General features: G+C 41.1%; 1 protein-coding gene across 2 annotated transcripts in view; it reads right to left on the bottom strand.

Annotated features, from left to right (window-relative positions):
* Nucleotides 1-26,292, bottom strand: part of LOC126184674 (ligand of Numb protein X 2-like) — a 528,500-nt gene that overhangs the window by 27,357 nt on the left and 474,851 nt on the right. For both annotated transcript variants that reach the window (XM_049927160.1, XM_049927159.1), the window contains exons 6-9: nt 22,492-22,614; nt 15,301-15,403; nt 11,959-12,173; nt 2,892-3,281 (exon numbers count right to left, since the gene is read on the bottom strand). In XM_049927160.1, coding sequence (XP_049783117.1) covers nt 2,892-3,281; nt 11,959-12,173; nt 15,301-15,403; nt 22,492-22,614 — 831 coding nt within the window. The remainder of the gene's footprint in view (nt 1-2,891; nt 3,282-11,958; nt 12,174-15,300; nt 15,404-22,491; nt 22,615-26,292) is intronic.

Genomic DNA, 26,292 nt, shown 5'->3' with positions numbered 1-26,292 from the left:
CCACTTACATAAAAGATATTTTTTGTCATTATTAAATCGAGCACATGACTGTTTTACATGAAAGATCCTCTGCCTCCGCATGTAATTTTCCGTATTATAGGATGGTGTGAAGGAATCTCGCTTACACATGAACTTTTCTTTATCGGCTTTGATCTACGAAATGAAATTGCAATGGAGTTGAAATTAATGGTACAAAGCAAATGATATTTCATTTTCATGTAATTACAGGTTATCTGTGGCCAATATTTTAAGATGTGGTACTGCACACACAGAAATCTCACATTCTGTCCGCCAATAAGCTGTGTCTTTGTGACTGCCTTTTCTTGCATGTACTTCACATTCCTTTGGTGGTGTTTTCTTAGCTCTCTTTTCCAAGTTTGGAAAATGCCTGTCTGTAAGGGGAGTCACTTTTAGTGTTTGAGGTGGGTGTCCAACCAATGATCCTTACCTTGGAGGAGATATGATTAACTGTTAAGACAGACTGATAATGAATTTTGTTCTGCTTTTTACCATTGTAATGTTACTTTTAATATAGAATGTCACTGAGCAAGTCACGTTCAATAAATGGTGGAAAAACACATTGATAATATCCTTTTCAGTCTGGTCCATGGCATTTGCTACCTGTGCAAAAGGGAATCACTACGATCCACGTCTCCAACATTCTAATCATGGCCCATGGAAACAGACAGCTGTTGCATGATGCCATATTTTTAATCTACTTTCAAATCCATCATCATGAAACATGGTACACTAAAAAGTTTTCTGCTTATAGTGCTGCTGATACATTGTCCATAAAGAGGAGGAATTTCAACCAAGACCAAAACTGCTTTTCTGGAAAATAGTGTGTCAAGTGACTTTCTCTCTATATATAAATGATCCACCACCTCTTATAGTGGTTCCACTACAATGGCATGCAACATTCTATGAGCTTAGAGCTACACGTGTAATTTCAGATCCGCTACACCAATACTCTGTCATGCAAACAAGTGAGCTATCAATAGTCTGCAGTTCCACTTCTAGCTGTTGCAGTTTACTTCTTATGGACTGGATATTTTGGCGAAGAACTGATAAACACTGAGGACTTCTTACCTTGGAGCCTTCTCGTTTTTCTTGTCTTCCTCTAAAAATCATTTGGATGACAAGGAGCTACAGTTTCCTTGTCATTCACTTCACTATCCACTGTTGTTTCTGCTGTCTCCTCACAACTTTTTGCATGTGTTGCTGTTACTGCTGATGGTTCTATTGCTTCTAATTTTTTTTTAGGTGTTTTTGTTGTTCCTGTTGTGTCTGGTGGTGACTTAGTGACTACGAGTTTGCTTCTGAAGTTATTTTCATGTTTTTTCTTTCTTTTTTTATTTTCTTGGTTATCAGGTTCTTCGTATATTCCTTACCCAAGCTGTTCATGTGTAGTCTGTGTTTTGTGTGGAATGTACATCCTATATCACTCACGCCAATGCATTTCATTTCACATTTTTAAAATGCCTGCAGATTTTAGCAACCTGATTATTGGCCCTTTGTATCTCTTTATTGACACAGAAGTGCCTCATAAGATCATGCTGATGCGGAATATTCACAATTATGACGTTTGTAGGTGTGAGATTTTTCAGACACTATTTAAGATCACGTGTAGCACTCGCCATTTCGTTTTTGTATATGTTATTAGAACCTCCCAAAAGTTTTTTTTTTTTATTTAGCACTTTTTTCTTGCTGCTATTGTATGTCACATTTTTTCACTTTTCCTCAACAGTCGCACTATCATGCAGAAATTTCAGCACATTCAGTTCACTTTTTTCAAGCTGTAATTTCAAAATACCCATTTTTAAAGTGCCAATAATAAACTGTAAACTAGTTATGTGTTCATTTAGTTTGCCAATTTCATCCTTACAGTTTTAACATGGTTTCTTCTTAACAACAAAACACATTTTTTTGGAAAGACATATGCTTAGCTTTTACCCGTGCTGTCATCCTGACTCAAGTTTGTTCACTCGGCTCTGATCATCAACCAAATCTTTTATTTGGGAGTTTTAAGAAGACTACCCAGCAGTGTTCATCAAAAAAGAGCTGATTTGTGGCAGACAGGAGACTGGTTCCTCCACCACAACAATGCACCTGCACACAGCTATTTCTCTTTGACAGTTTTTGGCTCTGTGTGACACTTTATTTCCATGCATGAAAAGACACTGTTTTGACAACATTGAAGAGGTCAAGAAAAAAATGAGGGAGGAGCTGTCAGCCATTTCTAAAGATGACTACAAAAATTTTTTAAACAGTGGAAGCACCAGTGGGACAATAGTATTAGTTGTAATGGAGAGTATTTTGAAGAGGAGAAGTTAGTTTTGTAAACACTCTGAAAATACATAGCTTTTAAAAAATAATTTCAGTTTTTTGGGTACCTCTAATATGAGTTTGTCTGTTTGAGTACAGGCTGACCTTTGTAGGAAACACAGTGGTTGAAACACTATGAATACGAGGAAAAATATGTTCTGTATGGAAATTTCAACACACTACAAAAATTTTGGGTATGGTTGAATGAGATTTTTAAAAATCATGAGACAAGCTTTCACAAAGGGGTGCAAAAACCAACTGTTAAAAGCTTTTAGCACTGATACTGAACATAACTGAGTTATGTGATTTTTTGGCCACTGCGGCAGTGATCACAATTCAAATTGTGTGAAAGTATCCCAGATAGTGCAGATTTTGGTACATAATTGTTCCCTTGGAAATTCAGTGGAAACTATTAGGCTTTTCACTACACATCATGCTGCTTGGCATATAGAGTGTATGCTAGCCAATATTTGTAATTAACCATAATTTGTCTATTAAGAGAAGAAATGCTGTTTGCTTATAATACTTTTCTGTCACATACTGAGAAGAAAGAAAAAAATTTTTACCTTATGAATAGTCACACACTTCTGCTGCATTGAAAAATTAGAAGCATATGAGCTCCTTTGGATGGATGAATCATCTGCCACTTCCCGGACATTATTTGCTGTATTATCCGAAGTCTGTGGCTGTGCGACAGTTTCTATTGACTCCATGTGGAGAGCATCACAAGACTGGCTGTGTAGTCGTTCACGTCCAGCGTATGTTGCTGGCACAACATCAGATGAACGTGATACAGCAAAACACTGTGACAACATTTTATCCGGGCTACCTAATGTCTCTGGTGCTGATTTTGTCCGGCCATGGTATAAAGGTGGGAGCCGATCGGCTTTCTCCTGTTCTGGTGGTGGTCTTTTCAGCTTCTTTCGTGCAATCACAAGTGTTACACATTCATTGCTCTGCAAAATAAAACAAACACAGTAAAAAATGAGCAGATCACTCACTCTAACCATTCACTAAAAATTTACTGTATTCATAGTGCAATACATAGTAAAACTAGTCAGACAGAGTGTGGTATGTGAAGACTGTGTGTTGGAGTTCCATTGGGCTAATTGTAGAGGGGAACTGAGTGGGGAACTCTTATGTGGACCTCCCATGGGACTGTGGGCCCTGCAAAAAAGACAAGAGAATCACTGAACAGGAAGCAAAGATGTGTGTCTTTCAGACTGAATTAGATCTACATCTGAATCTACACAGATACTCGGCTAGCCACTCTACAGAGCTTGGTGAAGGGTGCCCTGAACTACTTCTTGTCATTTCCCCTCCTGCTTCACTTGCAAATAAAGTGAGGGAAAAACAACTATCTATATGCCTCTCTATCTGTATGAGGCCTAATTTCTCGTATTTTATCTTTGTGGTCCTTACACACTATGTATGTTCACGGCAGTAGAAATATTCATCAGTCAGCTTCAAATGCTGGTTCTCTAAATTTTCTCAACAGTGTTTCTGAAAAAGAATGTCGCCTTCCAACCAGGGATTCCCATTTGTGTTCCTGTATCATCTCTTAACACTCTCATTTTGTTCGAACCTACTGGTAACAAATCTAGCAGCCCACCTCTGAATTGCTTTGATGTCTTCCTTCAATCTGACCTGATATGGATCACAAACACTTGAGCAGTATTCAAGAATAGGTTGCACCAGCATCCTACATGTGATCTCCTTTATAGGTGAACCACTCTTTCCTAAAATTCTCCCAATGAACTGAATTTGATCATTTACCTTCCCTATCACAGTTCTCACATACTTGATCCACCTCATATCGCTTTGAAATATTATGCCCTATGCCTAGATATTTAAACAACTTGACTGTGTCAAGCAGGACACTAGTAATACTGTATCTGAACATTACAGGTTTTATCTTCCTACTCATCCACATTAACTTACATTTTTCCACATTTAGGGCTAGCTACCATTCATCACATCACATCAACTTTTATCTCTTTACAGTCATTCAACTTCAACAGCTTACCATCCATGGCATCATCAGCAAACATTCGCAGATTGCTGCCCACCCTATCTGTCAAATTGTTTATGTATACAGAGAACAGCAGCAGTCCTATCACACTTCCCTGGCTCACTCCTGATGATACCTTTGTCTCTGATGAACACTCGCCATCGAGGACAACATACTAGGTTCTATAAGTAGTCTTCGAGCCATTCACATATCTGTGAACTTATTCCAAATGCTTGTACCTTCATTAACAACCTGCAATGGGGCAATGTGTCAAATGCTTTCCTGAAATCTACAAATATGATATCTGCCTGTTGCCCTTCATCCATAGCTCTCAGCATATCATGTGAGAAAAGGGCAAGCTGATTTTGCATGAGCAATGCTTTCTAAAACCATGCTGATTCATGGACATAAGTTTCAGTTTCAAGATAGTTTACTATATTCAAACTGAGAATATGTTCAAGGATCTTCCAGGAAACAGAAGTTAGGGATATTGGTCTGTAATTTTGCAGGTCCGTTCCTTTGCCCTTCTTGTATACTGGAGTGACCTGCATGTTTTTCCAGTTGCTTGAGACTCTGTTGAGCAAGATATTCATGATAAATGAAGGCTAGGTAAGGGACCAACGCTGTAGAGTACTCTCTGTAAAATCGAACTGGGACTCCATCCAGACCTGGTGATTTATTTGTTTTCAAATCTTTCAGTTGTTTCTGTATGCCACAGATGCTTATTACTATGTCGTCCATATGGGAGTCTGTTCAATGGTCAAATGATGGTATGTTTGTATGATTCTCCTGTGTGAACGATTTCTTTAATGTGAAATTTAAAACTTTGGCTTTCGTTGTTCTATCTTCAACTGACACACCAAACTGGTCAACAAAAGACTGAATCAAAGCCTTACACCCTGTTAGTGATTTTACATATGACCACAATTTTCTTGGGTTCTCTGCCATATCTTTTGATAAGGTGTGACAGTGGTAGTTGTCATATGCTTCATGCACAGATCTTTTGACAGATGCACGAATCTCTTCTAACCTTCACTTATTGTCATTTATGTGTTCCCTTTTGAACTGAGAGTGCAACAGCTTTTACTTCCTCAGCATCCGCTGAATTTTGTTACTAAACCATGGTGGATCTCTTCCATCCCTTTATCCACTTACTAGGCACAAAACTCTCCAGACCACAATTTACAATCTGCTTAAACTTTGAACATAATTCCTCTAAATCCATCTTACTGGAAGTAAGTAATGCCAATTCATTGTCTAAGTGAGACGTTGATAACCGCTTATCTGCTCTGTCTAGCAGAAACATTTTCCTAGCCATCTTGACTGATTTATTAACTTTTGTAATCTACATCTACATCCATACTCCGCAAGCCACCTGACGGTGTGTGGCGGAGGGTACCTTCAGTACCTCTATCGGTTCTCCCTCCTATTCCAGTCTCGTATTGTTCGTGGAAAGAAGGATTGTCGGTATGCCTCTGTGTGGGCTCTAATCTCTCTGATTTTATCCTCATGGTCTCTTCGCGAGATATACGTAGGAGGGAGCAATATACTGCTTGACTCTTCGGTGAAGGTATGTTCTCGAAACTTCAATAAAAGCCCGTACCGAGCTACTGAGCATATCTCCTGCAGAGTCTTCCACTGGAGTTTATCTATCATCTCCGTAACACATTCCCGATTACTAAATGATCCTGTAACGAAGCGCGCTGCTCTCCGTTGGATCTTCTCTATCTCTTCTATCAACCCTATCTGGTACGGATCCCACACTGCTGAGCAGTATTCAAGCAGTGGGCAAACAAGCGTACTGTAACCTACTTCCTTTGTTTTCGGATTGCATTTCCTTAGGATTCTTCCAATGAATCTCAGTCTGGCATCTGCTTTACCGACGATCAACATTATATGATCATTCCATTTTAAATCACTCCTAATAGCTACTCCCAGATAATTTATGGTATTAACTGCTTCCAGTTGCTGACCTGCTATTTTGTAGCTAAATGATAAAAGATCTATCTTTCTGTATATTCGCAGCACATTACACTTGTCTACATTGAGATTCAATTGCCATTCCCTGCACCATGCGTCAATTCGCTGCAGATCCTCCTGCATTTCAGTACAATTTTCCATTGTTACAACCTCTCGGTACACCACAGCATCATCTGCAAAAAGCCTCAGTGAACTTCCGATGTCATCCACCAGGTCATTTATGTATATTGTGAATAGCAATGACACTCCCCTGTGGCACACCTGAAATCACTCTTACTTCTGAAGACTTCTCTCCATTGAGAATAACATGCTGCGTCCTGTTATCTAGGAACTCTTCAATCCAATCACACAATTGGTCTGATAGTCCATATGCTCTTACTTTGTTCATTAAACGACTGTGGGGAACTGTATCGAACGCCTTGCGGAAGTCAAGAAACACGGCATCTACCTGTGAACCCGTGTCTATGGCCCTCTGAGTCTCGTGGACGAATAGCGCGAGCTGGGTTTCACATGACCGTCTTTTTCGAAACCCATGCTGATTCCTACAGAGTAGATTTCTAGTCTCCAGAAAAGTCATTATACTCGAACACAATACGTGTTCCAAAATTCTGCAACTGATCGACGTTAGAGATATAGGTCTATAGTTCTGCACATCTGTTCGACGTCCCTTCTTGAAAACGGGGATGACCTGTGCCCTTTTCCAATCCTTTGGAACGCTACGCTCTTCTAGAGACCTACGGTACACCGCTGCAAGAAGGGGGGCAAGTTCCTTCGCGTACTCTGTGTAAAATTGAACTGGTATCCCATCAGGTCCAGAGGCCTTTCCTCTTTTGAGCGATTTTAATTGTTTCTCTATCCCTCTGTCGTCTATTTCGATATCTACCATTTTGTCACCTGTGCGACAATCTAGAGAAGGAACTACAGTGCAATCTTCCTCTGTGAAACAACTTTGGAAAAAGACATTTAGTATTTCGGCCTTTATTCTGTCATCCTCTGTTTCAGTACCATTTTGGTCACAGAGTGTCTGGACATTTTGTTTTGATCCACCTACCGCTTTGACATAAGACCAAAATTTCTTAGGATTTTCTGCCAAGTCAGTACATAGAACTTTACTTTCGAATTCATTGAACGCCTCTCGCATAGCCCTCCTCATACTACATTTCGCTTCGCGTAATTTTTGTTTGTCTGCAAGGCTTTGGCTATGTTTATGTTTGCTGTGAAGTTCCCTTTGCTTCTGCAGCAGTTTTCTAACTCGGTTGTTGTACCACTGTGGCTCTTTTCCATCTCTTACGATCTTGCTTGGCACATACTCATCTAACGCATAATGTACGACGGTTTTGAACTTTGTCCACTGATCCTCAACACTATCTGTACTTGAGACAAAACTTTTGTGTTGAGCCAACAGGTACTCTGAAATCTGCTTTTTGTCACTTTTTCTAAACAGAAAAATCTTCCTACCCTTTTTAATATTCCTATTTACGGCTGAAATCATCGATGCCGTAACCGCTTTATGATCGCTGATTCCCTGTTCTGCGTTAACTTTTTCAAATAGTTCGGGTCTGTTTGTCACCAGAAGGTCTAATATGTTATCCCCACGAGTCGGTTCTCTGTTTAACTGCTCAAGGTAGTTTTCAGATAAAGCACTTAAAAAAATTTCACAGGATTCTTTGTCCCTGCCACCCGTTATGAACGTTTGAGTCTCCCAGTCTATATCTGGCAAATTAAAATCTCCACCCAGAACTATAACATGGTGGGGAAATCTACTCGAAATATTTTCCAAATTATCCTTCAGGTGCTCAGCCACAACAGCTGTTGAGCCAGGGGGCCTATAGAGACATCCAATTACCATGTCTGAGCCTGCTTTAACCGTGACCTTCACCCAAATCATTTCACATAGTTGTTATAATGACATCATAATCACTTATCTTCATTTCTACACTGACATTGTTGATAAGGTCCGGCCTATTTGTAGCTACATGGTCTAAGATATTTCCTCTATGTTTGGGCTGCCAAGCTAGCTGCTCAAGCCAATTTTCAGAAAACGTGTTCAAAAGTATTTCACATGATTGATTGTCTGTCTGTAACCCCCCCCCCCCCCCCCCCCTCTATTTGATGCTTTGGGTACTTACACGCTACTGACCGTAGACTTTGAATGACTCTAGAAACTGTCACAGCAGAATCGGGTGGCCAGTAAAAACATCCAGTAATTAATTTGCTTGCACCTACACCCGTTATACACAACCAAATGACTTCGCTGTCACACTCAACTTTGACCCTAATATAGAGTACATTTCTGCCTTCCTATGGCCTCTGATCTGTCTTTCCGATATACGTTCCATGACTCATTAAATATCTCAGAGCTTTCCACTTCAGGTTTCAGCCAGTTCTCAGTCCCAAGAATAATTTGAGCTGAGAGCTTTCCTGGAGGGCAGTAAATTTGGGAACTTTACTATAAATACTTTGACAGTTTACTAATAAAACTCTGGCAGTCGAAGTGGGTTTATTCTGAACGCCGTTCGACTTCCCTTGCTAGATATCAACTGGCGAATGTTCATCAGAGCACCTCAAACTACAGCCTAGCCTAAATTCCCTCATGTGCACTCCACAAGTACTTTGCTACGTGATTAGATGCTTCCTTTGTGTAATGATCCCTGACCTATCGAGGGGAGTCCTACAAATCCCCACACGATAATGCTGGTCTAAAAATCTACAGCCACAGAGTTGACGAAGCCTTCGGTTGAGACCCTCCACACGGCTCGAAACCAAAGCACCCCGATCAACTCTGGAAACAATGCTACAAATTGTGAGCTTTGCTTGCACCCTGCATGTGAGGCCAGTAGTCTTCATCACCTCCGTGAGCCACCTGTATGTAGTGAGGATTGCCTCACAACCCATGTGGCATCCGTCATTGGTGTTGACGTGAGCCACAACATGCAGACGACTGCACCATGCATGCTCGATTGCCACAGGCAAGGCCGCCTCCACATCTCAGATGACCCCCTCCCCCCCACCCGCCACCATGACAGGCATACTGAGTCCACCCTTGCTTTCTTTCCAGCCCTGACTGAACACTATCTGCCAAAGGGGCTCCATAATGTGCCTAATGTTGGAGCTGCCAATAACTAGCAAACCCCCCTCCCCACCACCCCCATGTGCTTCTTCAGTTCTTCGGACCCCACTGAAGGAGCAGCCACCTGTCCACTCACATGGTGAACAGGCAAAGCCAGGTGACCAGTCTCCACATTGACCCTCTGCCTCGAGTGACACGAACACATTACCACATGCCACTCGCCCTGCTGTGAGGGCAGATCCACCACATCAGGTGCACTAGGAGGTGCCTCAGAAGCAGAGTCCATGGGCAAAATAAGCAACACCTGAGGTGTCCCACGTGATGCGCCAGATTCTCCACTACCACTACACCCCAAGGCGGCAGGCTGAAGGTGACTGACTATAGTCAAAACACATTCTGCTGTTCATGAACTGTGGTCAGTTCCTCCTGCATCAGCAATCAGTATGCACACGTCCTAGCCATCCTAGCAAAACTAACTGAAAAAATGAACTATAAAAGCAGACAATCCTAGATATGTAACTTGCTACCCTGCTGATATAACAGACATGGCCTATACCTGAATAACAGAGGGACAGACAGGTTAGGTGAGTAGCTGAGCTTATTGCACAAAACGAAGATGTATTTTTTTTGGAGGAGGTAAAGGGGAGGGGGTGTGGTGGTGGTGGTGGGGGGGGGAGTGTGAAAGTGCGCCATCACAAAAGCAAGATGCCTGTGGTTAATGGTGCAGTGGTGTTGGATGGATATCTTTTTCACGTTAGAGTCAGGATTCAGGCATCATGCAGGTAAAGAACTTGAAATAACAGAAGGGCCCCACAAAATGCTTACGAATGCACAGAAAAGTAAGGCTAACTTATCAGAATATCAGAGGATTGAGTAATAAGGCTGAAGAGCTTCTTGTATGTTTGGAAAATTTTGAGTTCTACTACACTTAATCTGTGTAACTCTTTCAACTTGCTGTTTTTTCCCATCATCTGTTTTTATTTTTCACTATTCTTTTCTTCCTGTATCACATAACTGAAGCTGGTACAATGTTTGTTTATGCATTATCTTTGAATTCCAACTCTCTTCAGCAACTTTCCCTTAATTTTTACCTCCCTCTTTCATTATACCCAACAGTAATACCCATGACAACTGACATACAGTTTCTGGTGGGTCCACATGTTCACATTTATAGTCAAATCTTTTGAACAACTCATAATGTTCAAGTGGCATGTAGTATCAGTTTTAGGTTGATGAATAAATCAATTTTCAACATGACGACAGACACAGAGGAGAGTATGGGTATCCTCACAAATATATAATGTAATTCATGTTGCGATTTAACGTATCAGTGTAGGCATGTTGTGGTCAATGTGTGTGGCTACCAAGTGGACCCAGGTTCAGTTCCTGGTACTGCCAGTCAGGGTTTTTTCCTTGGTGGGAGAACTGGAATGGGGTGCACTCAGTCTCATGAGGCCTCCTGAGGAGCTACTTGATTGAGAAATAACAGCTACAAGGTCAAGAAAGCCAACAACAACACAAGTGCTGTGTGCGCTGACCCCATGCCCCTCCAAACCACACCCAAATAATGCTACTGGCAGAGCATAACATGGCAGTCAAGACCAAATGTGGAGCTTTGGTTGTTTTGTGGGCATGTTGATTGAAATCAGCTGCAACTTCAATCAAGAGATCAATTTACACATAATTTAAATATCCAACTACATCACGGATACTCCTTCAGCCAGAACTAAAAGTTCCACAGAGTGTCTTGTGAATAATTGTAGATATCCAGGATACACAAAGGATTCATATTTTCTAACAACCATGTGCTTGGAATTATTATATGTGAAATTTCCAGATCACAAAAAATCCAACACTACAAGCATATTTTGACAAACAGGTGGAGATAAACCCGCATATTCCCCTACTTTCATCACTGAAAAACTCTTAGCATTCCAAAGTACTGCGACCTTTTCATGCCATTCTATCATGTCCCTCTTGCATCCCATTTTACAAAAGTAATATCAGATAGGAGCTACATCATAATGCCTCTGTGCATGCTCTAACAATGTGAATTTGAGAATAAACCACTACTCAAGCAAACAGAATAGGTGCTGAGCAGAAGACAGGCAAAGATGAAGGATGATCATTATTTTGTCTTTTGGATGCACATTCCTTCTCAGAGCTAACCCCCCCCCCCCCCGCCCCACCCCACCCCCCTCGACACACACTATATTTGTTATAACAGTTATCAATGAACAATCAATTACAAAAGGTAAGATCAGCCATAAATCACCAAAAATAGTGATAATATGATTGTTATTTTAGTGGCTAATTTTGAAATATGTTTTTGGCAGTGAATATCAGTTCTGAGACCTAGATAAACCCTACCAGTTTCAACATGAAGGTCTGTTCACCAAACAAACCCATGACAAGTAACTGGTGGCTCTTATGTATCACTTTCTGTGTGTGTGAGTAAACTGTTTATACTGATACAAATTAATCAAAATATTCATTCAATGCAGCACTGTGATCCTGAACATATAACCACAAAATTAAGTTGTAATATATACAATAACAGATTAATCATCACCTGAATTAGCTTTGAAGCCTGATCAAGCCAACAGCTTGCCAAGTCTTTGCCATTGACAGACAGAATGCGATCATAAGGTTCTAGGTGCCCACTTTGTGCAGCAGGACTGCCCTGCATGATTTCCATTATAAAAATACCCGGTTCCATCCACCAACCACTCAGGCGAACACCAAGCTGCTGATTTGGCTGATGTTCAAGTGTTACAGTGTGAACCTCTACAACAGTAAACAAAACAAAAAATAAACTTTATGGTTACATCCCGCAGTCTCATATTCTGAACAGGTAAATCTCATTAGAAAAAGTTGTTCAGTGAAAGCTATAAGACACAAATAAGAAATGGTATTTATGTCAACAAAAATTAATATTTTTATTTGGAAACATACAATTCTGAACTCATTATCATGAAGAAAGGATATGTGTATCACAGTCCTATGCAATGTTATGTCTGAAATTTGTTTGCATGTACAAGGCCAATGTGAAAAACAAACAGTGAAAGAATAGAGTAAAAAGGAAGTTTTGCACTATAGCTTGTTGGTATAGATAAGCTACGAACCTGTAATAAAACTGATCAATGATACATACAACTCAATCCAACAAAGCTTCACATACTTGTTTTTTACATCTATATTTAATACTTAAATCACATTTAGAACACATGTATTCTTCCATAAAAGTGAAGTACATGTATATCACACCTGAACTCTAATGACATTAGTTCAAAAATATTTGGGAGACTGTCATTTTTGAATAACTTTTTTGGAATTTATGTTAAAATCATTTTTGCAATAGTAGTAACTGCATTATTATTATTATTATTGAATACTGAAACATTTAGAAAATAACAAAAGAATGTGTAATAGGAATTAAGTACTTCTGTTTACATCATGAATAATATCTTTATCTATTTGTTTTGAAACCACTTGCTCAGCAGTAAAAACATTATTATATTTTTGATATAAATCAGATAATCAGCTGCGAGATGTGTCATGCCCCAATGACTAAATTTATAGGTGGCACAAATACCTATTACATCCAAGACAAGTGATGGTTATCTGCTCACTTCTAGAAGTGTGTAACAAGTCTACAGTATGTACTGACAGGATGAATATTGCAGTTTTTGTGTATTCACAATGTGTCTTTGTCAGACTCATTATTTTGTTCAGTGCCAAACTTTTTTGTTGCTGTATATGAATCTTCCAAGTCTCAAACAAATGAAACATAGCGGAGCAATAAAAAGCTTGATATCCATGTCAGAATGAACACATGCATAACTCTCTCCAATTCCTTCAAACAAAACATTTTTTCATTTATGGACAAGACATCTGTTTATACAATCAGGTGACAAAAGTCATGCGATAGTGATATGCACATATACATATGGCAGTAGTATCATGTACACATGGTAAAAAAGGGTAGCACACTGGTGGAGCTGTCATTTGCTCTTGGGTGATTCATGTGATGAGGTTTCTGACGTGATCTGGCCACCCAGCTCACCTGACACAAATACCATTGAAAATTTATGGGACATAATCGAGAGGTCAGTTCGTGAACAAAATTCTGCATAGGCAACACTTTCGCAAGCACCAAGCACCACGCAAGCACCACGGCTCAATAGTTCTGCAGGGGACTTCTGCCAACTTGTCAAGTGCATGCCATGTCAAGCAGCTGCACTATGCCACACACAATTAGTCCGATATGATTTTTTTTTTTAAGGACCAAATTGAGGAGCAAATCTCCAAGCTCAAGGAACATATCAGTACATGAAATTACAACGTAAAAGTAATAACAGATAAAATAAAATGTTTATGAACCCAAAAAAAGACAATCCAGAAATTTATGTACATGCAATCAGTAATATAACACAGAAATCAGCTTAATTTTTCAAGGAACTCCTCAACAGAATAGAAGGACTGATCTGTGATGAAACTCTTCAGTTTCGATTTGAATGCTCGTGGATTACAGCTAAGATCTTTGAGTTCTTGTGGTAACTTATTGAAAATGGATGCAGCATTATACTGCGTACTTTTCTGCACAAGTGTCAAGGAAATGCAATTCAAATGCAGATTAGATTTCTGTCTAGAATTAACTGAGTGAAAGCTGCTAATTCTTGGGAATAAGCTGATATTGTTAACAAGAAACGACATTAAAGAATATATATACTGAGAGGCCAATGTCAGAATCCCCAGACTTATGAACAGGGGTTGGCAAGAGGTTCACGAACTTACACCACTTATTTCCTGGACTACCCACTTCTGAGCCAAAAATATCCTTTGAGAAGGGGAAGAGTTATCCCAAAATATACTACCATACATCATAAATGAATGAAAATAAGCAAAGTAGACTACTTTTTGTGTAGACCTATCACTTACTTCAGATACCATTAGAACAGTAAACATGTCAGCATTAAGTCTTTGAACAAGATCCTGAACGTGGCTTTCAATGACAGTTTACTACCTATCTGAACACTTAGAAGTTTGAATTGTCCAGTTACATTAATCATATGCCTATTCTGTGAAATTAAAACGTCAGGTTCTGTTGAATTGTGTGTTAGAAACTGTAGGATCTCTGTGGATGGCACATTGGAAGATACAATTATCTTCTGAATCTGTAGTTAATCTAGTTGGACCAGTATGTACTCTGCATATTTTTGGATGCACACATTTTTGCAATACTTCATACATCATGTCACATGTCTCAATTGTAAAAACACACACACAAACAGAGAGAGAGAGAGAGAGAGAGCACTAGCTGGGTACTGGCAATTTCAGAACACAATGTAATATCCAAAGAGTGTTCCTGTAACGACACACTAATCTTTTCAATTCAGACACTGGTACTGTGCATGGAACCAGTTTTATTGTAAATAGTTGTCTCTTTGTGGATGTAACAACCTTCACATCTTTCAGTGTGTAATTCAGTAAAGGCATCAGCCATCATCTGATTCAGTGTCATTTAAATGAAGTCCAAGCCAATTATAAAATTACTGTCTTCACCACTGCAGACACCGAGTATAAAAACTGTTTGAATGCCAACATGAAGATGCTGTGTGTACTGGTATTGTTTCTATGCTGTAATATCAGTACTCTGTGGCTTGGTGAGGATTATTACTGGGGACAGGGACAATGAAGATAAGCAATCTGTGAGTATGTATTTGTGATGTTGGTCACTTCCCACCACTACAAGGATGCACAATCATACCAACAGAAAACCCTGTAAACTACAGAATACTGGAGACACATTAATCTAAAAGCAATATATGAACAAACACATATACTTGTGGACATGTCACTGATTCTTAGCAAATATTTATCTTTTAATCAGTTAACAATTACTAATACAAACCTTCTACATAATGAGACGAAGAGCGGGCGGCATAACTTTCAATTCTTTCACGGTAGACGCCGAGGCGTAGGACAGGACATAATTTCCTTAGAGCCTGGCATGCCTGAAAATGTTTAGAAATTTTTGTTACACTTAGTACAGCACACAAAACCAGAATGTTTGTGATTTATGGGCACCATAAATATTGATAGATTGTTGATGCTTTTAACAGAATCCCATCTCTTGTTGATTTCTCTCTCTTAACAGGAATATGTTTATAGCAAAGCCATATGGGCAGGAGAGTCTAATGAATTCATAGACTGAGACAGACAGAGAGTGAATCAGCAAAACAGATTTCACTCCTCTGTTAGTATACATACCTGTACCTTTCTTATAACACTGTATTTCTTGATCCAATGTTTGTCTGAATTTATCATATTTTGCAGCATTAAATAAAATGTACAATAACCATTATCAAAACATAGCAAAACATTTTTTCTTTCACACAAGTGCTAGTCCTAGAGAGCACATATTGTGACACTAATGCCACATTGCCCCACACTTCAATTTCGTCACCCACTGCCTGAGAAACTTCAAAAGATCGTGCTATTTGCAAAACTTTTGCCAGTTGGTTTTTTCACAGAGTAAAGCCTTGTGGCACACTTCCTTGTCTGGAGCTAAACAGATAACTGTGTCGTGTGCTATAGAGTCTGCATAAGAGTCATTACATGCATCAGTAACGATTTGACACTTACGGCAAAGGCCGTGAAGTTCGGCTGCCCAGGCCATGCATGTCTAGTTTGATTTCTTGCGGCATCAGTAGAATTCAACTCGCGCCGCTATGATGTGTGTTCATTTGTGATGGTAGTTGGACAATAAGCTACACATGGGATCAAAAGTAAGATCTGCCGGTTCTTATAAAGGAGCAGGCTGACACAGTGATTGATACACCTTAGGTGGAATCCACGAGAGGAATAAGGCTTAGCAGAAATTTGAGTTGTCTCATCCCAAGCTGAAAAATGCTGTTTGAGTCTTTTTTTGTAAGCTTTCCAATCCTCGGATGGATCATCATATGGAGGAAAAGTCGGTGGACAGACCAGTGGAACATTACCCCTCTGTTGATGGAAGCCGACAAAGTGGTCACTGCCAAAGTAAGCTGTTCAATCAGGAACAGTAGCACAGTGTCTATAATGACTAAACCTGATGAAACCACACTTAAAGACTGCACGTAAGGAAATCATTCCAAACTCGTCGCCAATCACGTAATAACCAAGTTATACACGAAATCGATCCAAGTAACACAGATATGGCTTTATTCATAAACCTCTGAACAATAATGGAAATAAGCCTCTCGGGAGTTCACACGTAACAAGACAAAAGAATCATACAGAAGATGCAATATAAATGATACACAGAACAACTGATGTCAGCAGTACATACTAAAAGAACATAGTGAGGATGAGTCAGCACTGCTCCGCGTGTGTCACCAGCGGACGGAACAGTGGAGACTGTGTGTGCAAGCTTCCTACAGATGGCCGTGGCCAGTCTGCACTGATACAACCGGCAGGTGATTCAAGTACACACATGAGGCGACACTACACTCAGCGCATTCACACTCACATGTACTAGTAGCACAATACAACATCTACCATAGCTGTTGTAGCTGACAAGATGGTGCTTCAAGTTAAGCATAAAGTAATATTCTGCCATCTATATCATATTATCTATGGCTTATTAATGACTAACAACGTCTACAAAAGAAAAAAAGGTGCAACCTCAATAGCAAAAAATTACATGTAATTGCATCACGGTCACAAATCTCTACAAAGACTTCCGGTCTTCTGTTATCAAAACTAACAACATGTTATCAAAACTAACAACATGTTATAGTGAATGCTACAATTATTGTGTGCTGATCGTGAACAGCAAAAAATTCAGAATCAATTATTTATACTGACAAGAAGTGATTGTAGATCTCATTGACTGAAATGAAATGTCAGTTGTCCCCAACCTGTGAGCTCTCTGGCTGGCAGCACAGAACATCACTGTCTGCTTAACATCACAAGGAAATTCCCACAATTCAAAACAACAGTTACAGAAAGCCCATCATCTTTCACTGAAAACATCCTCAAATTTCTCCACATAATGCTTGATCTTTTGGAATGGTTTACAAGAAAGCTGGGGATTTTTCTCTGATCTTACCTTGTCCTACCATGCTCACTGCCTAGCAGCCTGACTAGTAGTGAGGTTCTCAGCAGTAGGTACCCCTAAGAAGTTTCATTGTTATGCTTACCAATTCTGATTATAATCACATGGAAGCTTTCCTCATTCTACCGAGCAAGGACTACCTATCAAGTTCATTGGAGATTTTAAAAATGTGTACATCAACAGTGCACATTTGTGACGTAAGCCATCCAGTCTTGCACACTGCCTCGGTGTTCAAATTCTGATATGTTGGACAGTGTTCAGTTTGCCCCCATTGAGCACCATTTTTGGTGCCTTTTTTAGAAATGCTCTACCTGTCACATGGATCTGAAAAGAAAAGTCTATGCCTTACTGTCAGCTGGGTCATTGGAGATAAAGTAACACCTTAGATGGAGGAAAATGGGGGAAAGAACTGGTCGTGACCTTATCAGAGGTTGGCACCACCTCCCTTAGTGGGCATGACTCAAGACTAGCTATTAACAGGGTCACTTGGTATCAGATATTCAGAGTCACAGCATGTATTGTAAAGACAAACTGTGGTAGCAGAGTGCTTAAAGCCATAGCCAAGGACTGATGCAGTTTGCTAACAAACACATCCTTTCGGCAACAATTTCATCTCCTCGGAAGGTGTAAACCTGTGACATAGGAGCACTAGCCACATCGAAATTTATCTCCACTATACATTCTTTCAAGTCCTACCTGTACGAAGAGATCAAGTCCCTGCATTTGTATCCTGAAAGCACATTCCACTAACGTATAACTATTGATCTGTCAAAAACGTTTGAAGATAAATTTAATTTTCCACACAGGTGTGTGTGTGTGTGTGGGGGGAGGGGGGGGGGGTCCTGCAGCAGATGGAGGATGAAATGGGGAATTTTTGGTCTTTCTCAGACAGACATCTACATCATTCTCACCTCTGACAGGACTAAGGCTTATTGTCATCAGCTAAAAACACTGGCCTAATTTTTGTTGGTTTATGATCTAACTTTTTAAGCCTGCTACTTTCCCATCCAACATTTTTATTGTCTTCGGTGTAGTGGGTGATTTAGCAATTGTTTTTTGTGTGTTGTTGTGGGTTATGCATTTCTAGACTTTTTGTTAACTTTAGATTCCCTGCCAGGCAGCTGAGCTGGCATGGGTAGAACAGCATAGTTCAGAAACCTGCCATGGAGATCACATGCATCGCATCCTAGGGACCTGCTGACAGAAGCATTTACTCGCAAGCAGCAGTAAGTGGTGCACGCCACTGTTCCTGCAGAGTTAAACTGCCACGGACCTAGCCTTGTGCTTCATGCCGAGAGTTGGCATGCGCTGTCGTTAGCCGCCCACATCAGCCATGTAAATTGCAATGTGCATATCTATGTGGGTTCGGACACTCAGCTTCCCGTAGTTCAATTTGCATGGCGAATTTGTTCCACTCATGGGGTTCTGTTCCCCAGTTGTTACGGAGTCACTGTCAGACTGCGAAGTACCCGCGAAGAATATGTTGAGTAGTAACGTTGTCATAACTTCACCATTTTCTAAAGTGGTGACAAAGGGCATTCTTACTGGTCCCTGTTTCTCCCCCCACAGGAACATTTGTGCCTACAGAAGGAACAGCAGAAGGAGCTGCAGCCACCCACCCACGGGACACTTTTCTTCTCTGCCCCTGACGTCGTTTGCTGGTTCTGATGCGGCTACAGAAAGGTGGGTGAATTATCTACGCCGGGTAAGGCATATCGTCAATAGGGTTTGGTGTTGTCATCATCCAGTAGAGAGCCCTCCACTGAGTCTGGGAAGCCTCTCTTTGAGGAGCTTTATCAGTCGCTTAAGCAGTATTTTGATCATCAGACCCACATGGAAGTGGCACAGTTGCAGTGGTCCTCCCAAGATTGTCGTTTGTTGCATGTTCAGCAGACTGCCCACGCGTGAAGGCCATGTGTGGGATATTCTGTCAAATAGGACATTTGGCAATTGTTTATGACAATCAGAGGGCTGCAAGTCAGTCGTTACATGCCCCGATGTTTTCCCAGGACTCTGGCACTGTCTCTGATGCCCCACGCACGTCGCGCCAGTGTATTTTGCTCAGAGTTGCAATGGCTGCTCTGTCAGGTTGTCTCTTATAGTAAACACTGCATTACCTCAGAATTATGTGAATGCGGAATGGCAACTTACACTGTTAGAGGTCAATTCGATGTTAGCGCAAAATATCTTAGGTGTTGACACTTTCCTGTTTTCAGTTTTCGGATCACTGACAAAGTGCATTTAGTGTCTCAATCCAATCCTTTTCATGATTTGGACTCCTTACTGCAATCCTAGAGCCCGCTGTTTGACAACACCTTGTGCTGTGCAGAAAATAACTTGGCCCATATTTCTCTTCAGCTGTCGGCAGTCCTGAAATTTTGTCGCCCCCACTCAAATTGCAGAGTTGACAGGATCAAGGTGTCATTTCTCTATTTCGTCAAGACAGTGGGCCACCCCTTTGGTGGTGATTCAGAAGCACGATGGCGCCATGAACATTTGCGGCAGTTTTAAACAGACAGTCAGTGTGCAATGTGTTGCGGAATCGTTGCAGCTTCTGTTGGACACAGTTTCTCACACTTTCCTGGCCCTCAACACTCCTTGTGGGCTTTACCAGTTTAATTGTTTACCTTTTGAAACCACATCTGCACTGGGAACTTACCAGAGATATTTCAGAGATTTTTGGAGCAGTTGATTCACGACATTCCCTTTTGCATTAATTACATTGATGACACCTGGGTCATGGGCCCTATTCGAGAGAAGCATTTACAGAACCTTCAGTCAGTTTTCCAATGTCTCCTGGAGAATGGCCTTCGTTGCAAGCTGGAGAAATGCTGTTTTTTTCCCTAATGGTGCAATTTTTGGATCATGTGCATAGTAAAGACGGTCTCATCCATACATACGACCATATCAAAGCCACTGTCAAGCTACCAGCACCCAAGAACTTAAAGGAGCTCCAGTCTTTTTTGGATAAGATTTCATATTGTGCTCAGTTCATTCCCAGGCTGTGCACATCTGCCAGTCTCTTAACTGGCTTCATCAGAAGGGCATCAAGTTTGTCTAATCTGTGGACTGTCAATGGACGTTTCTGTCTTTCAAGCAGTGTTTGTGTACTACTCCCTGTCCAGTTTCCTTTACACAAGGTAAATCTTTAAAACCGACCTGTGGCGCATATCAGTATGGCATTGGTGTCATCATGTCCCATCAGAACCAGGACAGCATCACACAGTTCATCACTTATGCATTGAAGATGATTCCCACTGCACAACACAATTACTCACAGGTGGAAAAGGAGGCACTAGTTACTATTTTCAGGTTTAAAAGTTTCACATCTTCCTGTACAGGCTGAGGTTCCTCTCATCACTGACCACAAACCATTGGTTTCCTTATTTGCCCCTCATTCCAAGCTGCCATTTACGATCACCCACTGGTTGCAGCCATTGGTTCTTTTTCTCAGTAACTATCCTCATGACATCTGTTACTGCTTCACCACCCAGCATGCCAGTGCTGATGTGCTCTTGCAGCTACCAGTGGGCCCAATGCAGAATTCTATTGGCAGGTGGCTCTCATGTTCCTGCTGGATGATACCTTGTAGCAAAACATGTCAGATTTTCCATTGACAGCATGAAAGGTCACGACAGCCACAACTGCAAAATCATTTCACCAGTCCAGATGAATTGATCAGAGCATGTCTCTTCTGTTGCAGATCCAATGTGGCATACATTTTTCTTCTACGTACTTAACTCCACATTGTCCCAGGAGCCTTCATGCTTGCCACAGATGATAATGCTGTCAAGTGGTTGTCCCCTCACAGCATTGCATCGTTGCACTGGCGTATGACTCGGATGAATGCATTGGCGTGATGTCACACTACTGGCTGGTGATCAATCTGTTGTGGGCTTGTGGATGAAGGTACTGGTGTGATGTCAGGGGTGCGAGAATGCAGAAGAAGGCATTTTGTCTTCCTTGGTGGAGCTCATGCATTTCGAGCTGCCCCTCTCCACCTGCCTTCTCTGCAGCTTCGTTGGTAGAGGTGGTCTCATCCCCACTGCCGCCAGTGGACTTGCCATTGCTGCAAGCTCCATGTTCTTCCACCCTTCTGGCAGAGCCAGCAACGCTGGTGTTGCCTACTTCAGTGGTCAGTCAACTGCAAGTTTTGCACTGGACATCACAGCCAAAGCCTGGTCATTTCTGGCTCTAAGTGGCCTTTTCCAGTGGGAAGGATTAAGTATCCCTGCCAGCAAGCATCACAATGGAGACAGATAAGCTGGCATGGGTAGAACAGCGCAGTATTTCAGAAATCTTCCATGGAGGTTGCACCTATCATGTCATATGAACAGACACACTGACAGAAGTGTTTACTTGTGAGCAGCAGTAAGTGGTGCATGCCAGCGCTTCTGTGGAGTTAAACCACCGTGGACCTAGCCTTGCGCTTCATGCCTAGAGTAGTTGTGTGCTCAGTCGTTAGCCGCCCACACCAGCCATGTTCTGAGTAAATTGCCACACGTGTATTTACGTGGGTTAGTACACTTCGCTTCCTGTAGTTCAATTTGCAAGTTGAGCTGCTTCCACTCACGGGGTTCTGTTTCCCCGTTGTTACTAAGTCACGATAGGCATGTCAAGTACCCACGCTGACCATGTTAAGTAGCAGCATTGTCACTGAACATAAACTGGGTCAAAGAAATATAGTCGAGACAAACATAAAATAGAAATTATAGTTATATACTGGACAATTTCAAACTACATTTAGTATTGCCAGAAAATCAGAGTTTATAAACTTATCATGATGTCAAAGAAATAAATGTTGATTCCTTCAGAGAGAGAGAGAGAGAGAGAGAGAGAGAGAGAGAGAGAGAGAGAGTGTGTGTGTGTGTGTGTGTGTGTGTGTGTGTGTGTGTGTGTGTGTTTGGAAAGTACTTACTACTACTTAAAATTATAAGAAATTACCAAGTGCAAACAAAACGAGATTACAAAAAGAGAAAAAAAATTGTGTGTACATATGCCTACCTGGTGATGTGTGGCATTTGTCATGTCTGTTCCATTAATTTCGATGAGTTGATCACCAGGGCGCAGACGACCATCCTGGGATATTAAACCATCTTCAAATACTTCTTGCACCACAATGCAGTGCTGGAACATAATAATAATAATAATAATAATAACAATAATAAATACTCGAAAAGTGTCTACGATCACACAAATCCAATATAGTAAGGAATGAAATGAACAGCAGAAGAGAGGAAAGAAAACAGCGAAAAGCTGAAATGGGTACTGCAGAAAGAAAAGCTCACTTGTCTATGTAAACATGATTCTTAGTTGGTATGTAGTGGAAAAGGTTAATAACCCCGAAAATAATATGGGAATGATTCAACAGAACAAAAATGCTAATGAATGGAATCATGGAACACCACCCATGCAATAAATTATAACAGATTCTAAGGCTTTCAATTGTGACTGTTTGATAGGACAAATTAATATTTATACAATAATTTTTGTAAGACAGCTATATAATGGTAATTTGATGAACTGTGTACTGTGCATGAAATATAAAAGAAGGTTTATACAAGTATATTAGCAAGACATTGTGAATCACTATTGCCCAAAATCATTTTTACATCCAATCAAATTGCATAGAGCATTCAGTGTGGGAAAGCAACAGAGCCCAGGAACTACAGGATGAAAACACCAAGCAGATATGTCTAAAATCACACTATTAACAATATTCAAATAAAATATACTTTATAAAGTATATTTCTGACAACTATCATAAATTAAACAAACTTTTAATTAACACACAAACATATTTTGTCATATTTGTTAACTTTTACATGTTGTTTCACACATAATACTAACACATATAAAGTAACAGGAAACTTTTACAAAATAGAAAAGTCTTAAACAATTGCTGAAAAATCACAAGAGCTTTAAAAGTACTAGTGATACAAGGTATTTCCGCATACACATGAGTAAAGGAATTAAATTGCCTTTGTGGTGTCATCTATTATAGATGTTCGATATTTTAATGTTTGCACCACCAGAGGAATTATTAAGAGAGTCTGAGGCCAGCCTGGAGCCAACTCCTTCCAGAAGCTCCACAGTGCCACCACCACAAGCCGCTACGGACATATTTTCGGCAGTTCTTAGTTGTTGTGACAGTATGTATTCCACGGTATTAGTTGCCTATTACAGACATTGTGTGTGTGTGACAATGTGTTACTGGACAAATACTTTAAGTTCATGGTCTGAGTGTACTTCGTATTCTAACCCAAGGACACGGTAATTTATTGCTAGAACAGTACAAACGCATGGAAGACAGGGTACAGTTCAATTAGTAATACAGAATTGGCGGGCAGAACCTTGCACTCTGCCCTGTATACGAGGGTAACTTCAAAAGAAATGCACACTTTTTTTTTTTAAATTCATCTTTTATTCTACATGTTTGAAAGTTTTACAGTGTGTAGATACATCCTTTAGGAACAATATTTTCATTTCTCCACATAATTTCCATCCCTCTCAACTGCCTTACGCCATCTTGGAACCAGCACCTGTATACCTGCACAGTAAAATTCTGGACCAACCTGTTGAAGCCACTGTTTGGCAGCGTGCACAAGAGTCATCATTTTTAAACCTTGTTCCACAAAGAGTGTCTTTCAGTTTCCCAAAGAGATGATAGTCACATGGAGCCAGGTCAGGACTGTAAGGCGGGTGTTTCATTGTTGTCCATCTGAGTTTTGTGATCGCTTCCATGGTGTTTTGACTGACATATGGCCATTCATTGCCGTGCAACAGCAAAACATCCTGCTTTTGCCGGTGTGGTCGAACACGACTCGGTCCAGCTTGAAGTTTCTTCAGTGTCGTCACATATGCATCAGAATTTATGGTGGTTCCACTTGGCATGATGTCCACAAGCAAGAGTCCTTTGGAATCGAAAAACACCATAGCCATAACTTTGCCAGCAGAAGGTGTGGTTTTGAATTTTTTTTTCTTGGGTGAATTTGCATGATGCCACACCACTGATTGCCACTTTGTCTCTGGTGAAAAATGATGGAGCCTTGTTTCATCGCCTGTCACAATTCTTCCAAGAAATTCATCTCCACCATTCTCGTACTGTTCCAAAAGTTCTCTGCATACTGTTTTTCTTGTTTCTTTGTGAGCCACTGTCAACATCCTGGGAACCCACCTGGCACAACCCTTTTTCAACGCCAACACTTTCAGAATTCTGCAAACACTTCCTTCCCCTATCCCAACGTAGCGTGACAATTCGTTGACTGTGATGTGTCTGTCAGCAGTCACCAACTTGTTAACTCTCTGCACATTGTCTGGAGTGTGTGCAGTACGAGGCCTGCCACTGCGAGGACAATCCTCAATATTGCCGTGCTCGCTTTCATCACGTAACCTGCTTGCCCACCGACTAACTGTACTGTGATCGACAGCAGCTTCTCCATACACCTCTTTCAACCTCTTGTGGATGTTTCCCACTTTCTCGTTTTCACAGAACATGAATTCTATGGCAGCACATTGCTTCTGACGAACGTCAAGTGTAGCAACCATCTTGAAGACATGCTGTGATGGCGCCACTCAGGGGAACAGGTTGAATCAACTTTGACAACAAGGAAGGATCTCACACACACACACACACACACACACACACACACACACACACACACACACACACACACACACACACAAAAAAAAAAACTGGTAGTCACAGCACTCCTCTTCCTTGGTGCTTCCTGTGCTCACGGCCATTTCTCCTGTGGTCGACATTGGCTGTTGAGTCACGTGCACGCTACCACCGGTGTGTAGAATGGCAAGCGGCGCGAGCACAGACAAGTGCAGTGTCCACCCCTTTTCAGAGGCCACATGGTAGGACAGGCGACGTTGATGCAGCGTCCATTTCCAGGTCGAGTCCAACCTCGGCAAGGAGTTTGCGGCGGAACAGGTGGCGCTGGCTGTGACGGCAGCACCGACCGAGACAGTGTGGGAGCTGGGTTCGCGCTGCGGCCCCCGACAGCTGATGGGGGCAACCACAGCACAGGAAGAAACGTTGGCAGCGGCGGCGGAGAATCTGAAGGCACTGGCCGTGAAGTAGCAGATCTACATCTACATCCATACTCTGCAAGCCACCTGACGGTGTGTGGCGGAGGGTACCTTGAGTACCTCTATCGGTTCTCCCTTCTACTCCAGTCTCAAATTGTTCGTGGAAAGAAAGCTTGTCAGTATGCCTCTGTGTGGGCTCTAATCTCTCTGATTTTATCCTCATGGTCTCTTCGCGAGATATACGAAAGAGGGAGCAATATACTGCTTGAATCCTCGGTGAAGGTATGTTCTCGAAACTACAAAAGCCCGTACTGAGCTACTGAGCGTCTATCCTGCAGAGTCTTCTACTGGAGTTTATCTATCATCTCCGTAACGCTTTCGCGATTACTAAATGATCCTGTAATGAAGCGAGCTGCTCTCCGTTGGATCTTCTCTATCTCTTCTATCAACCCTATCTGGTACGTATCCCACACTTGTGAGCACTATTCAAGCAGTGGGCAAACAAGTGTACTGTAACCTACTTCCTTTGTTTTCGGATTGCATTTCCTTAGGATTCTTCCAATGAATCTCAGTCTGGCATCTGCTTTACCGGCGATCAACTTTATATGATCATTCAATTTTAAATCACTTCTCATGCCTACTCCCAGATAATTTTTGGAATTAACTGCTTCCAGTTGCTGACCTGCTATATTGTAGCTAAATGATAAAGGATCTTTCTTTCTATGTATTCGTAGCACATTACACTTGTCTACATTGAGATTCAATTGC

This window comes from Schistocerca cancellata, chromosome 4, assembly GCF_023864275.1.
Source record: "Schistocerca cancellata isolate TAMUIC-IGC-003103 chromosome 4, iqSchCanc2.1, whole genome shotgun sequence".
NCBI classification, from domain to species: domain Eukaryota; kingdom Metazoa; phylum Arthropoda; class Insecta; order Orthoptera; family Acrididae; genus Schistocerca; species Schistocerca cancellata.
This window is presented reverse-complemented; position numbering and strand designations above follow the sequence as displayed.